This window comes from Aquarana catesbeiana, linkage group LG05 (genome assembly GCF_042186555.1).
Source record: "Aquarana catesbeiana isolate 2022-GZ linkage group LG05, ASM4218655v1, whole genome shotgun sequence".
In the NCBI taxonomy this organism is placed as follows: Eukaryota; Metazoa; Chordata; class Amphibia; order Anura; family Ranidae; genus Aquarana; species Aquarana catesbeiana.
In genome coordinates, this window is record NC_133328.1 from 50,337,008 (window position 1) to 50,353,900 (window position 16,893).

The following is a 16,893-nucleotide window of genomic DNA, read 5'->3' on the forward strand; positions in this document are numbered from 1 at the left end:
AGGAGAGATTTATGTCATTTTTATTAATTTTAAAAATTTTTATTTTTTTTTTTTATTTACTAGTAATGGCGGTGATCAGCGATTTTTCTGGCTGACATATCGGACACTTTTGACACCTTTTTTGGGACCATTGGCATTTATTATTATTATTATTATTATTATTATTATTCAGGATTTATATAGCGCCGACAGTTTACGCAGCGATCAGTATTATAAAAATGCACTGATTACTGTGTAAATGTCGCTGGCAGGGAAGAAGGGGTTAATACTTGGGAGCGATCAAGGGATTAACTGTGTTCCCTAGGGAGTGATTCTAACTGGGGCCTAACTAGGCCACAGCCCTTTCCAGGTTCTTCCTGCCTTGGGACAAACTCCTGTCCCTTGGTTCTCATGCTTGGGCCCTCTCGGCCTCCTGCCTCCTGTAGGTTCCTGCAAGGGTCTCCCTGCCTCTCATTCCACCGTTATGTGAATCAGATAAGTTCTCATTGAAGCCTATGGTCTGAGGAATTGGGTTCCTCCCTTCCCTGTTAAGGCGCAGTCTGCAAGACCTGTTAGTGCTTCGTGGGCTTTCAGCTTTCGGCATCTATTTCTAAGATTGTTGTTTTTGCTTTGCTGTGCACCCCTCATCTGGATTGATTTTGAATGTCCCAGTCATAATGATTGAATAGCTTGTGTCCTGCACTGTGCCACTACATAAATCTTATTATTTCTAACAGGATGTTAAGGACCAATGGGGAGTTTTGAGAAGGGGGCAGGATCATGCTGGGCTTTTACAGAAAGTCAATTTTTGCATATAATTTCTGCTGCTTATATTTCTGAACCTATTGATGGCTTTGACACGTGAGTTTCATTAAAGATGGCTTCTGCTAATTTTGAATTAAGTTTGAGTTAAGCAGGTTTGTGATGGATCTGTTTATAATATGTACAATTCTGCACTCTGTCTTATGATTTTTTTTTTTTTTTTTTTTTTTCAGTGGAATAATGTTATTTACTTCATTTACTGACCAATTATCTTCTCTCCTTGCTTTATAGAGCCACAATGGTCGGTTCCAGTACAGCAAGCACATACATCAACCCAGCTGCTGGTTATAGCGCCAACTCTGCCCCTGTTGCTGGAGATCTCACTATTTATCAGACTGGTACCAGTATGTCCCAGGTCCCAAATTACACACTACCCCCTGCAGCGCTATCTCCCCCCACAGCCAGCCAAGATCAACAACAGACTTACCAACAGAAAGCTCTCCTATAGGTCCTAGCATCCTGGACTTTATATATTAGCCCTAGCACCTATATAATACCTGTAAGTAATGTGACCTCATTCTTTGTTAAAGTGCACCTGTCACTTTGTAGCAGATATAATGCTCTTAAGAAAAAGTCAGGCGAAGACCAGACACTACTTAGTACTGTAAAGGTTTTAGTGTATTTTTAAAGGAAAAGTTCTGACTCTACTTTGTTTTATGGCTTTTTTTTTTTTTATATTGTTTCTTCTCAGTTCTACCTGTTACACATCTGCTATGCATAATAATTTATTGTATCCTTTGCCCAGATCTGCTACCTGTGTTGGAAAGGGATTTTTATAAACTGTATTTGCGAATATGCTTCTCTTCAGGAGATAATACGAACGCCCTTTTTCTAGTGGATGAGAGGTTCTGCAATATGGATGAGTGTGTGAAATATAGTCATTTTTAATTTGGAAGTAAAATGACATGTCCCATCATCCCTCTGTGCTCTCAGTGCTGTGCTGATGCATAATGATGAGTGTAACAGTCCAGTTTTACAAGTTAGTAGACAGAATTTTTATAGCCTGCTCTAAAGGATAAGGCCTGGTTTACACCTATGCATTTTCAGTTTTGCAGAAACACACACTACAGTCCATTTAACATGGTTTCCTATGGATGTAGTTCACATCTGTGCATTTTATGGAAAGGGCCAGAGTATTTTTTTTCTGGATTTGGTTCCATAGACTTTAATGGCTTAAAGATGTGTATTGAAAAAATGCAAAATGCACCTGGAATATGCACAAGTGTAAATCAGCCTTTCTTCACATTTAAGAGTTGTTACACCCATATTTAGGGTGTAACATGCTTCTATGCACCTTTACACCCATATTTAGGGTGTAACATGCTTCTATGCACCTGCTGTCATAATTTGAAAACGGCACAACCGCGCGGGGCTCCGGCCCACAAGGCTGCGTCATTCATTCAGTTTCCTGTGAATTGGCTACAAGCACTTACAGCCATTGCGGCTTATGGATTGTAGTTCTCAATGAACTGGTGAGCACTCTCGTAGTTCATTGATTCTTCCTGCCATTGAGTAATTGCCTGCCTGAGCGGCAGGATCCAGGCCTTGATTTAATGATTGCAGGTGCAAAGCTTTACAGGATGCAATATAAAAAAAAATGTAAATGTGCATTTTTTTTTTTTTTTTTTAATTTACCTGCAAAAAGATCTCTTCCTCCTCTTCTTCTCTTTTTTTTTTTTTTTTTTTCAAAAGGTGAACTTAACCTTTTTCAAGTTTTTAACCTTGATCTGCCCACTGAGGTTGCCGTGCACAATTTTTGTTAAGGTAGCAGACGAGCTTTGTATGTTGCCTCATTGATGACTTAATCTGTTAAGCACAGGAAGGCGAAGTCTTCCAGTGTGTAATGTCATCAGGCTGGTTCACACTGGTGTGATGTGCACTGCGGCTTTGAGAGCACAAGTCATACCCCATTAAGTGCCATGAATCCGTTTTATAATAGGAGCGACCTGGTTAACTGACTTAGAAAAAGGATCCTGCACTACTTTTGGTGCGACTTCGGCACGACTCGCATTAATGTCTGTTAAAGAAGTCGTCTGCAAGTCATGCTGGGATGTCGACTTCAAAGTCACGGCAGTGGGAACCGGGCCTAGGTAAAAACATTTTAAGGTTGCTATTCCGATAACAAAAATTTTTACTGCAAGCTTCTATTTTTTTTTACGGGTAAAAAAAAAGTTTAGTGATGTATTCTATATATGTTTTTTTTTTTACCTAAAAGGTGATGGCTCCATTAGCTGAAAGTACTAGCTATCCATCTCCTTTTGCGACATTATGTCTGCTATAAAGTTACAGGTCCATTTTAAACATTGCTTTTTTTTTTTATTTTTTTTTTTTTATTTCCTTAGTCTATTAGGTAACCATACGTTGAACAAGACCTAGATTGCACTGACCTTAATTCACTTTAAATGTTGTATCATACACTACAAAAGTACAAGATGTATTGGATAAAGTTGACTGAATGATGCTTATGCTTTCTGTAACCATTGTCACACACACGTGGTGGGCAGGTAGCGATGTGTCGTGAATCTTTTCACCAGTGACCATAAAAGTTAATTTGATGGTGACATTGTACTTTCGGTTAAACTATATTTTTGTAAAGATAACCTGTAGTACTTTACTAATTCTAGAATTCACTTTTTTGGAGAATCTGAAGGAGAATGTCAAAGTTGGTCCCCTATCAGAAAATGTAGAATACATGTAATGTTTGTCATCCATTGAGGGATTTCTGAGAATTCTTAGACTGTTAATTATATTGCTGCCTACAGGTGAAATGGACAATGGCAACAAAAATAAAAGCTTGGGATAACCCCGCCAACAACCATCATACCTCAGTTTTTGCTAGTGTCGTCATGAGAGTGGACGTGTTTCTTTCTGGTCTGCTGTGTTTTCTCTTTCATTTTGGAAGAATGTTCAACTTTTTAACAGCTTCTAGGTTGATTTATGCTAGATATATGAAATTCTGGAAGTTACTCCAGTCGGCTTACAGCCCCGGTAGATTTAATGCAAGATATATAAAATCCTGGAAATCCCTCCACAACCAACATCCACTGGTAGATTCATGCCAGATATGTAAAATCCTGGAGATTTTAGTGCACGGTTTTTATTATGGGTGTTCTCTCTGCACTAGCTCTGCATTCTTCTAAGCTTCTCCAGTCATCTACAACTGCTGATGATTTCAGACCAGACACGAAAATCCTGGAAACCTTTCTGGTCAGCCAAGGAATCCGTTAAGGTCAGGCCAGTATGTATGGGGGTTCCGGCCAGTAAACATGGGGATTCCGTGACGGGGTGTCGGGCCAGAGATGCAGCAGTTCATCTGACCTCATCTCTGAAGACTCCATTTTCTGTTTCAGTTACCGCAGGACTCTGCTATTCAGGTCCAGAAATGAGGCAGTTTTCCCGTTCCTTTTTCTCTAGCTCACCGTTATGAGTGTCTAGCCGGCCTTAATGGGTTAAGTTTTTCTCAGGTTAGTACTGAGGCTGTTTAGATCTACTACAGAAGCCAGTGTAGCTAATGGGCTTTTTTTTTTTATAAATTAAAAAGCTGTTTTATACTTAACTTGTACCTCCTGTATTGCAGGTTAACCACATGGGGGAGCCCTTCTCTTTGTTTGCTATGGATTATACAGATAAAGTTACCGTTTTTAATCTTGCTGTCCATTATTCACTGAAGAAGCAGCTTTAATTAGAGGGATTTTTTTTTTTAATCCTAGTCAGTACTCCTGTTTGGCACCCTGGTTTGGATGCTGAAATGTGGTTGTATCAGAAATATTTGTTCTACATTGTCTTTAAAGCCCAAATCCCAAGTAAAAAAAAAAGTTTCCACATGCAGTGGGGCTGTACCTGCACTACATGGGGCAACTGCTCATTTTTGCCTAGGGGTGAGAGTTTTTACTCGCCCATTCCTTTATTCCACTGGAAAACTGTGCACCCCCCATGGTCCAGCGGTGAACTGTTCCTAGTCTTTGGCGCCTGCTCTTTACTTGATGATGTCAGAAACAGTCCACAACTCAAGACTGCTGGAGTGCGGGGGTGCAGAACTGGTTTTGTGTTGGGAGGATTGGAGGCTTAGGTAAGTAAATCTCCTTTCTCATTGCCCCTAGATAAAAAAGAGCAGTTAAAGTATATGTGAATGCTCACCTTAAGATAGAAATGAAAGGCAAAACATTTGTGTGTATGTATAAAAAAAAAAAAAAATTGCCCACGGAACGGCACAGCCAACAAGTAAAATTTACAAAGTTATTAGTAATCACATAGCCTCTGTTCTACGCTGCGTTAGGAGCTCAGGGAGGAGAAACAGCAGCATACACCCAGTGAATGGCTGTGCAGAGGGGGCGGGGTGGTGGGTGGGGTGTGTGTGTGTCAGGGCAAGTCTGGTCATTGGAGGAGAGCAAGCTGAGTTCCTAGCACAGCCAGAAAACTGACCATTATGTGTTCTGCTTAGTGTGGTCAGTTTTTAATAGGAAAGCAGAGGGACTGGCAGGAACACCAGGGATTTCACACAAAGGAAGCTATATAAAGAGAGCAGGATACTGCTTTATACAAGTAAATGGTACAGCATGCACATATCAGGAATATGAAATGTTGAGTTTATATACTCCTTTAATCCCTTAACCTGTGCAGGGCGAGCACAGCTGCATGGGAAAACTTCTTCTTTTTTTTTTTTTTTTTTTTTTTTAAGGGACAATGTCTCTTTTGGTTTTTTGTAGAAAAAACAATTTATGCAGATTGTAACTGACAGCTAGGACACCCGTCTTCCTCAGTGGAAGAATCTTGCAGAATAGCCTAGTCTTTCTCATCCCTGGCTGCTAAAAGTTTATTCATATATTTTTTTTTTTCTCCTTATGTAGACTCTCTAATTGAAGTTCCCGGTCTGCAACTCAGTCTGCTGAAATCCTTAGACAAACATTCTGGGCATTCAGACCTACACTTTCTAAAATTGGGGGCTGCTTAGATGGCTTCTTTCTCTGTGGCTTGCCTGCCAAAAGTGGTATCCAAGAGCTACAACTGGAGTTTAGCTCCCTGCTTCTTTTTCACCACCTTCTGTTGCCCCAGAGGTTGGCACATGTCTCTCGGGTCCCCTAGCTTAAGGTGTCATAGTCCCAGTTCCTGTGGCAAACAGTTTCAAGGGTTTTTTCCTTCTATTTTTTTTTTTAACATTCCCAATTTGGATCTCCCGTTATGAATGCCTTATTTGGAATCCAACTATTCCAAATGGATTTCACCTGACCTGATTTCAGCTCCCTTTTCTGACTTTTGTGGTCATCAAGAATGAGTGTCCGCATGTTACCATCTTTTCACCATATCTTCATTTCCCTGCATTTTGCTGTTGGAATTGGTTTGCTTGGAGTCCATTGAGGGACACAGAGCTCCTCTGTGTTTATGCCTTGCTCTCAGTACTACTTTGCTACAAAACTGAGACAATTATCCTGTGCTGGCCAACGGCTTTGTTTCCAGGGTCCTTTTTCTCTTGTAGGCGGCAGTATAACTGACTCTAAGAATTCTCAAAATTCCTGTGTCCCTCAGTGGACTCAAAGAGAAGAATTTTAGGGAAAGTACAAAAATCCTATTATTCTACTCATACTGGACATTCTTTAAGAACTGTACTACCTACTTAAGAGGGTAGACTAGTAAGATGCTCTAGGTTCAGTTCACATAGCTAACACACAAGGATAAGAATACCTGCTTTCAGAAAAGGCACAAAATTAAAGTCACATGATTGAAAATAGTGCCTTTTATTGGTTGGTGTTCAAGATTTATAAATTGACTGTTCTGCCACCAAGTAAAGTCTTTCTGTGCACCAACCACATGGGAGTGCCACAGGCACTGTTCAATTGTTTAATCTTTCTTCCAGCAGTCTGCCTTCTTTGACTAGTGCTGGGCACCTGTGATGTGAAATGTGTGGTTCTCACCCCCCCCCCCCCCCTTATTAACTGGGACTTATGGTGTCATTTTAAGCAGACCTTGAGTGTAGATGTGCTTTATGACAGCCCTGTATAAATGTTGACTGAGACCATCCCATATCCTGATTTGTCATGGATATCACACCAATTTTTATCCCAACCGAACTCTCACTTTAAATCAGAAAAATACATTCTGGTTGCATTCAAAAATTAGGTGTGCAAAGTCTTATTTTAATTTTTTTTTTTTTTTTAAAGCAGCCACAGCCTGAATAGAAGCCTACCCCCTGCCACCATGCTTTTGAGAAGGACCCTTGCTTTGTAGGACGTTGGTGATCTCTTTGCAGAGACTGGCACCCTACTTGTTGAGTAAGACTTATAGCTCTCCAAATAGTAGGGAGTAGGAGCCTTGCTTATTACAGAGCTATAGGTTTGACTCAGCAGGGGGCTTGCTGGCAGGATGCAGGCCTTTCTACTCAGGCTGTGACTGCTTAAGAAAGAAAATAAACTATAAAAGCAAAAAATATTTATATAGCCTTGCACTTGGTTTAAATGAATAAATGACTGCTGCACCTGAAATCAAATCATATAAAGAAAAGTGCGCTGTCCCTTTAAAATTTTAAATCTGATATATCAACAAATTCTATAGTTAAGTGAACATTCTATACATTTTTAACAATAATGTCATAAGGAATCCATAAGTTCATAAAACGTGTGAAAAGTCCAAATCCACAAACGATCATCCAAGTTCCATGAACGTGCTCACATGTAAACCGACTCGTGCTCCAGTGTTCTAGGCGCTGGTTCTAAAGGCCCGTACACACTATACGAAAATTGGAAGTAAAATTTCGTCTGAACAAATCTGCTGATTCTCGGATTGTTAGTATGGTGCTTTCGACAGCCGATTCCAATTTTTCGGATGACAAAAGACCTCCTTGATGCAGAAATGGGTGTCCTGTATCCATCATCTTCAGCATTAGGAAGGTCCAGATGAGTGCACACCCCACGGCTCAGCAATGCTATGTCCTTATTTGGCAAAAGCTGGATGTGCAGACTATTAAATTTTAATCACACGTGGACACAATGTCTGATATTATTTTTTTTTTTTTTTTTTTAATTAGTATGGTTTTCGCCTGAAAAAAATCGTAAGACTAAGACAACGCATGCTCAGAAATGAAAATGCATACAAAACTATTTAACACATGACCTCACTGAAGTTGAATTCTGTTGTACGAGAAATTTTATATGGTGAGTAACATCTTCACTTTCGATATAAGACTAGCATGCACCAAGAAAATGGATGGAAGTTTGTCCGAAAATCTGATCATGTGTACGAGGCTTAAGCCTCTTACCGGTCAGGAATGATCTCAAATAAAAAAAGATCACAAGTTCTTTTTTTCAAAGGATGACCGATGCTCTCACCGTCGGACTTCCAGTTATGTTTGTGACCTCGCCAGCAAGGATTTAGCAATGATTTCCCCACAGCAAGCTAAGCCCTCAAGCCACCAGACAACAAAGGAATCAGTTAAAGGGGAAAAAAAAAAGGAGAAGCCTCCTAGTGTGATGTTTATCAACAATGTTTTAACGCAACGGGTAGTTACATATTGAGGAAGTTAAACAAGCAGAGTTTCACATTTGAGCAATGAGCACTTTCATGGCACTTGGATGCTCGTATGCGGATTTGGACTTTTCACACGTTTTATGAACCTTAAAGGATTCCTTATGACTCTATTGTTCACTTATTGTTAAAATGTATCAATCGTTCACTATACGATAATCTGTTGAGAGAGAGAGAAAATTTATATATATATATATATATATATATATATATATATATATATTTTATTACAAAAAACAAGACATGATGAGCAATCTGCTTTTGAGAGAAAGGTATAATAGGTGGTGGAGAGATCTAAACTAACAAGAAGCAGACTCGGGGGCAGAGATTTCCTAAATAAAGACGTCCTTGACAATGCAGAAATGGGTGTCCTGTATCCATCTTCAGCATTAGGAAGGTCCAGAGGAGTGTATGACAGAATAGTAACTGAAGTAGCATAAACTAATGCAATGAGACTATAAAAAGGTTTTGAGCGATATTAAGAGTGTTATATTAAGAGTGTTGCTCGCCTCCTGCTGCCCAGAGCCCTGACCATATATCAGATGCAAAGAAGGCAGTGGCCAATCACAACATGAGCAAGTCAAAGATCAAAGCAGCATGCAGCTTCATTAAAACCAGCTAGTCATTAGTCGCTCATAAAACAGAAGTCAACTGCCAAAAAACAACAAAAAAGGAAACGCAAATTAACTATAAGACTTTTTTGTTTTGATGCACCTAGAATGTATTTAGCAGATTCAAACTCTAGTTGGGTTAAAGCGGAGTTCCACCCAAAAATGGAACTTCCGCTTTTCGGATCCAACCCCCCCCCCCGGAGTCACACTTGGCACCTTATAGGGGGGGAGCAGATACCTAGATTAGACAGGTATTTGCTCCCACTTCCGGGCATAGATAGCTGCAGTATCCACAGATATCTACGCCATGTCTGGCACCTCCTCCATCCCCCCCCCCTCGCTGTCTTCTGGGAGACACACAGGTCCCAGAAGACAGAAGGGACCAGTGGGACCGCGCATGCGCTGTAGGGAACCAGGCTGCAATGCCCCAAGGTGGCCGAATGGCTGTGATGCCAAAGATGGCGCCTCCACCCGAGAGTCGAGGAACAGAACGGCTTTGGGTGCCGACATCGCAGGTGCCCTGGACAGGTAAGTGTCCTTATTTTAAAAGTCAGCAGCTGCAGTATTTGTAGCTGCTCACTTTAAAAAAAAATTTTAAAAAATCAGCATAACTCCGCTTTTTACATCCAATGCTTTAAAGCAGGGGTCTTCAAGCTAAAGCCCTCCAGTTGTTCAGGAACTACAATTCCCATCATGCCTAGTAATGTCTGTCAATGTTTTACAATGCCTCATGGGATGTGTAGTTCCGTAACAGCTGGAGGGCCGTAGTTTTGAGGAGCCCTGTTTTAAGGTGTACTGGTCATTATCTGTCAGTCCACTGATATTTGGATATATGCCAGTAGCTTTGTGTGTCTCTAGGACTGTTATTGTAAGAACTCCGCACCTCCCAAATCCACTATCTTGAGGCAAGCATCACAAGGATGTGTTATTCTCCCTGCTCATAGAGATAGCAGCCGAAGGCGAGGTACTACCCCTGCTGTAGATGGGAGTAGTCATGATTCTGGAGGATGCAGAGCTGGGAAATCTGGAAAAGAGAACCCAACCTCTGCAGCTGCTGAGAGAGGGGGAAAAAAAGTCAGCAGATAGTTTAACCCTCCAGTGTCCATGTGTATCCAAAATATTTTTTTTAGGTGGACAGACACTTTTTTAATAGAGAATCTGCCCTTTTGAGACAATATTCATTATTTAATGCAGGCTATAAACCATTTGTTATGATTGGCTGTTTTCAGAATTTCTTCTTTCTGCCGTAAAACCACCAGATACAGAACAGGTCCCCTTCTTAGGACATGTCTACTTAGATGCCTGCTTATATTAGCTCAATCCCTGCTGCAAACTAGAACTAGCTTCTCCACTCCTTTACTGTCTGACATAAAAAAGGTAATCTAAAGAGAGACACTTGGTGGTGTCTACACGTGTCTGCAGCAATTTACAGCTGCTTGTTCTGAATGAATTGTGAGGGCACTGATGAGCACCCTTGTAGTTCAGTCACAAGCCTTACAGCTTTTAAACGAACAGCCCATATGGAGGTATGAAAGCTGCAGGGCTTGTCTGCAGAAGCCTGACCTTGCACCCTTGATCCACTTGATAATGGGTGCAATGCTTTCTTGGCTCTTGCGGGGAAAAATACTAAATGCACTTTTTTTTTTTCTGCAAAAATATGTGCATTTATTGTTTTTAGAGGGGAAAAAAAAAGCTGAACTAATCCTTTTAAAATAAAACTATCACAAACCCTGGTGAAAAACTATGTAAGCTGAGGCTGAATGAAAACCATTTGCAGATCAACAGATATGTGCAGCTGAAGTCATATGAAAATCTTGTCTGTTTTCTGTAAAAGTTGTATCTGGTCTTTCTCAAACCTTCCTACTGGGAAGTAATAAGGAAGCTCGGGGGTGTAAGGGGGCTGAGCCATGGGCAGCTTTTACAGGAAAAGTGGAAATCTCTGGATCTTCAGACATCATAAAATGACGTTTTCATCGAACATGCCCTCGGTGTATATGTTATTCATCAAACACTGTTTGCATTGCCTACCTGACATGATTTTCTTTTTCCAAAGGGAACGTCCTGTTTAGTCTGTAAATGAACTGATTTACCAAGTAAAAGATCAAGCACAGTGTCATGTATGCAGTTTTGCCCAGGACACAAAGAGCTGTAGACATCCTAATTTGTCCGTTGTGTTGGTGGAAGTTCCTGGAATACCATAATAGTGACCACTTTAGCTTAACTGCTGATATGCTGCCAGATCTTTTGAAGATTCCCTGGAGAATCATTAGCATGCTGATATCCGTACATGGGTGGTCAAAATATTTGTAATGTAATAAAATGTAAAATATACCTTTTAAGTAAAATGGGCACTAACTGCATTTACAAATATGCATGTAACAGTATCCTTTTCCCTCTGAACTATGTGTCATTTGTGTAACTTGATTATGCAGCCTTTTATTCAAGGGTTGGGTGTCAAAGTAAGCTTAGAGCACACTCACACTGGGCACAGTTGACCTAAACCATGCCTGGGTTCAATTATCCCCAGTGCCCTGCTAGTCTGGCTGTAAGCAGGTGTTTCCGGGCACACTTACATCATCAGTTCTGCCAATTGGTCCACAGTGATCCCTGTTTCTGTGCTCAATCTATGGAAACTGTATTGGACCACAAGTGAACCGTGCCTGGGACACACCTCTTCCAAGTGGTCCTGGGCACAGTACACTTAACCATTCCCCAGCATGATTCTGAGCACGCACACTACACAAACCAAAGGGGTAAACGGTGCCCGGGTACTGTTAAAGCTGCCAGTGTGAGTGCACCCTAAACAGAACATGTCATGTCTTACTGAGTTTGTAAACTAACATTACTGGTGAGATGCAGACGTGAAATTGTTTTTATCTTAACAACAAATCCAATGTGCCTGGAGAGAACCCGGAATCCATTTAACAGTCCAGTACCAGAACTTCAGTGGCCAGGAGAGGCTCTGGCATTGCACTGTTGAGCGGTTAGTGGAAGCTTTGTGCAGTGCTCTGCGCCCCAAGCCCACCCTTTTTGAAACCAATTGGAGCCTCGAGCCCTATTCATGTGCTTAAAAAAAAAAAACCCCAAAAAAACACCACAACCCCATTGAAATCAATGCGTCCGGCGCCCTGCATGTAGATTAGGGGCCAGGCGCATGGATTAGTCTGCCGCCCCTAATGGAGCGGCCGCCACTGCTATCTAATTGGTTTTCTCGCTCTGTATGACCCCAGTCTTAACAAATTTTCCCTGTATGTTTGTCTAAACTGCTTATTTTTTGATCAACGTACCATAATACAGTATTTTTCTAGTTGAGGTATTTCAGGAAAATACCCCATTATGGCCATTGGATGGAACTCTTTATCATGGGGAAATCCATTAGACAAAAAAATGTGTTACAGCTGTGTAAATGCTCGTGACATTCGCCCAGCGAATATGGATACTATGCCTCGCTTCACTTTATTGGTTTTCACTCTCTGTAGACCTAACAAGTTTAATTTATAAATCGCATGCAGTGGTAATTTTGTACAGGGTGACTGTACAAGAACAATATTGTCTGGAAATGTCACTCTCCATTATTTTTGATAAGCTACTGAAACTTTTAATTTTTATAAATGTTATTAAAAACACTCTTCCATAAACCCTCCTTGTATTTTTATGTTCATGCACCAGAAAGTGGGAACATGTAATATATATTTAACCTAAAAAATAAATAAATACGTCACTTTTACGTGTATGTTACTTGGTCAGAAATGTATGGCTGTATTGGTTACAGGTACTCTTTAAATTAATCCTGGATCTGTGTTTGGGTAATGTACCTTGATAAGATAAAAATAGTGTTTTGTACTTTTACTGGTCTTATTTAAAAAAAAAAAAAAACCGTATGAAAGGTAAAGCCTATTATAGCCAAAACGCATTGCCTATGATAACAAACCTGAATCCATTTTATACTGTTCTGACATCTTAAAGTGAATTCTGATTGGTTGTCATCGGTTATCCTGCTTGGCACTTTGCTCCCTGTATTGTTTATTGTGCGACCTTATGGCATTTTGAGGTATGAGATTTTGCACCAAAGAGTTGGATAAAAATGACGCGATTTGTTTTAAAGACATCCACTACAGTATGCAATGGAAAATATATGTATCCTGTTAAACAACATAAAGGGACGTTTTTAATTTTTTTTTTTTTTTTTCCCAGGACATTATTTTAATGAAAAACTACTTTTTTTTTTTTTTTTTCTTTTATTCTTTTTTCCAGTGAATCTGTTTTTATGGATACATTTGTACATAAATACACTTGTATAGAAATGTTTAATTTTAGTAAGTAAGTTATTTCTTTACTTGGGTTAATTTGCTGAATTTGGTCTTTGTGTCACAGACATCATCATTGTTTTGTGTTTCTCAGTCATTGCAAACTTTTGTCTGTTATGAGAATATAATAAAACAGTAACAATAATTGTGTCTAAGGATTTTTTTGTTGTTGGTTAGTCATCTGTGATTTTGGTTCTCTTGCCATGGTTTGCTTATTAGCCCTTAACAACCCCTCTTTCCCTTACTGTCCCTCCCTAGGCCACTCCATTTTGCCCGTCAGCCAAATAGAAAAAAAATTCTGTGTAAGCTAGGCAGATGTCACTCATATAAATAAATATACAATGCAATAATCAATATATCATAAGTACAATAAGTTTAAATTCAAAATCTGTAATTGTATACAAAATTTTGAATCTTCAGCCACCACCATAAATATAGGACAACTGATCGGTATGAACCACCCAAAAGGAAAGTAGCTTTGCTTTATGTTGGACCCCCCCAGACAAAGGAAGGTTAGATCGTGCTCAATTGATCCACCCAAAAAAGGACCTTTACACTCGTAATCAAACTTTGGGGGATGCAACCATCTCTTGCAGATCGGAATAGCATATATACCTTTATAGGAATAAAATAAACGCACAGTAGAGAAATACCGCTTTGTGGTGAATTTATATTTCAGATCTAAGCCTGTTCCATGACAATGGTGTGCACTGCATCACTCTGGACCAAAAGTGTTTGGTACGCACAAAGTTGCAGCTTTGCAATCCAGTTAGTGGTTTCTTGAATGTATTGCAGTGCAATTTCATGGAATAGATTAGGGGTCTTCAAACTGCAGCCAGGGGGCCGGATGTGCTCCTTTTGCTTGCCTTTTATCCCACCCTTGGGGCACTAGTCCTTCCACTGAAACCAAAAATTGGGCCCTATTTCCCCCCCTTTAATATCAAAGATACTGTTTACTACCACTGATGCAAGGACAATGTCTAGCCCCACTGGCCGCAGCCTGGCCGTCTAAAGGATAGTAAACTGGCCCTTTTTGTTTATAAAGTTTTGAGACCCCCGCAATAGATGATGGAAGCCCCATCGAGGGGAAAAATGCTCTTTTGGATCTGTTAATTTAAAAAAATCAGAGTTCATTACGGATATGCAAGTTAGAAACCACCTGGGTAATAGTAATCTTAGTGTAATCACATTTGTCATAAGTTACAGGAAAGAGAAGCATGTCAGTATCACAAGAAAATTCACATGGGTAACTTCAATAAGCTGCGATCCTTACTGTATAACACTTAACAGGACCAAATATTTGCAACAAAGATCACACAATGCAAGTGGGAGTGTTTTTAAAGATTAATTAAACCAGTGCATTTGTCACTATTCTTTTGGCGCACAAACTAAACAAAATAAAAACCTACGTGGCTACATTCTAGTGCACACATATAAACAAGAAAAACCAGGCCTTAAACCACTTCCAGACCGCCCACTGCACATATCCTGCGGCAGGGCAGCCGGGCTGCATGGACCTGCGTACCTGTCCCTGCATTAGAAAGAGCGGGCAAGCACTGGGGTTGGGCGGACTATGTCTGCCAGCCACGCGCAATTGCGGTGAAGAGAGGCAGAACAGGGATCTGGGTAAACAAGGTGGATCCCCGTTCTGACAGGGGAGGCGAGAGAGATCAGCTGTTCCTAGTGATCAGGAACAGCGATCTCTCTACTCCCAGTCATTCCCCCCCCCCCTCTCAGTTAGAAACGCCTCCCTAGGGAACCCTTAACCCTTTCATCACCCCTAGTGTTAACTCCTTCCCTGCCAGTGCCATTTATAGTGATCAGTGCATTTTTATAGCACTGATCATTGTATTGGTGTCACTGGTCACCAAAAAGTGTCACTTGGGGTCAGATTTGTCCGCTGCAATGCCACCGTCCTGCTAAAAATCGCTGATCCCTGCCATTGCTAGTAAAAACAATTAAAAAAAAATTCCCTAAATCTTTCCCCTATTTTGTAGATGCTATAACTTTTGCGCAAACCAATCAATATACACTTATTGCGATTTTTTTTTTTTTTTTTTTTTAACACAAATATGTAGCAGAATACCTATTGGCCTAAACTGATGAATATACGTTATTTATTTATTTTTTTCAAAATTGTCGCTCCCCGCAGAGGTGATCAAATACCACCAAAAGAAAGCTCTATTTGTGGGGAAAAAGGGACATTCATTTTGTTTGGGTACAATGTCGCACGACCGCACAATTGTCAGTTAAAACGATGCAGTGCTGTATCGCAAAAAATGGCCTGGTCATTAAGGGAGTAAATCCTTCTGGGGCTAAAGTGGTTAAAACAAAGTAGAAGGGACACCATGGACATTCAGGATTTACAAGATTTGATTGTAGCTGTATTAGTGCAATAGTAACAGAGAAAATTGAGTACTGTCCGTGATACTTTTTTTATTTGCACTAACATACAGTTTTTCAGGACAAGCTTTCGGGGTATGTCCCCTTCTTCAAGGTCCAAGCAGTACTGATTCACACATTTTTAAGCAGCATGTTAAAGAAGAAAAAAAAAAAAAAAAAACAAGAGAAAACCAAACTCATACAAATCAATGGTAATAAAGATAGCAGCAGAGTTGGTGAGATAAGACAGAGGGAGAGCTATAGAATGCAGGGGGGGATACTAGTCACAGAATGCTCGCCTTGCCCGGCCTGTCAGTTTAGGTGGACGGCCATGTCTTGGTAGGTTTGCAGTTGTGCCATACTCTTTCCATTTTTGGATGATGGATAGAACAGAGCTCCATGAGATGTTCAAAGCTTGGGATTATTATTTTATAACCTAACCCTGCTTTAAACTTCTCCACAACTTTATTCCTGACCTGTCTGGTGTGTTCATTGGCCTTCATGATGCTGTTTGTTCACTAAGGTTCTCTAACAAACCTCTGAGGACTTCACAGAACGGCTGTATTTATACTGAGATCAAATTACACACAGGTGGACTCTATATACTAATTAGGTTACTTCTGAAGGCAACTGATTCCACTTAGTTTGGGGTATCAGAGTAAAGGGGGCTGAATACAAATGCACGCCACACTTTTCAGATATTTACTTGTAAAAAATGTTGAAAACCATTAATCATTTTCCTTCCAGTTCACAATTATGTGCCAATTTGTGTTGGTCTATCACAAATAAAAATCCCAATAAAATACATTTACGTTTTTGGTTGTAACATGACAAAATGTGGAAAATTTCAAGGGGTATGAATACTTTTTCCACTTCTGGAGAAAGGTCATTCATCAAATTGGCACTGATAAAGAATTATCTGAGAACCACAATGACCCATGAAAGACTAAGTGCTCTGTGCCTACTGGCTGTCGAGAGCAGTGTCGTCTAGAGGATACAGTTTGATGAGTTAGTAAAAGATTTTGCAGATGCTAGGAAGCATGTGCAGGAAGAAATATTGTAGTGCGATGCATAACTGGAACTTGAAACTGTATGACTTGACAGTTCCATTTACCCGTATAATGTGTATTCTTACAGTCAATAAAATTGAGGGGAAAAAAAAAATCAGACAAGTGTCTTCTTCGGAAACCTAATACAATTTTTTTAGACCAAATGCAGTTTAGCATTCATTTCAGTTCACTTTTCTATTTGTCATATAAATTTCTCTGTTGAGGGGC

General features: G+C 40.1%; 1 protein-coding gene across 2 annotated transcripts in view; it reads left to right on the forward strand.

The window, feature by feature from the left end:
• Positions 1 to 13,379, forward strand: part of STAM (signal transducing adaptor molecule) — a 61,199-nt gene extending 47,820 nt beyond the window's left edge. Inside the window, exon 14 of one of the 2 annotated variants that reach the window (XM_073629725.1) lies at positions 1,033 to 13,379. In XM_073629725.1, the coding sequence (XP_073485826.1) occupies positions 1,033 to 1,249 (217 nt within the window). In that variant the 3' untranslated portion in view covers positions 1,250 to 13,379. The remainder of the gene's footprint in view (positions 1 to 1,032) is intronic. The other variant, XM_073629726.1, reaches the window with a different exon arrangement.
• Positions 13,380 to 16,893: the final 3,514 nt, after the last annotated feature.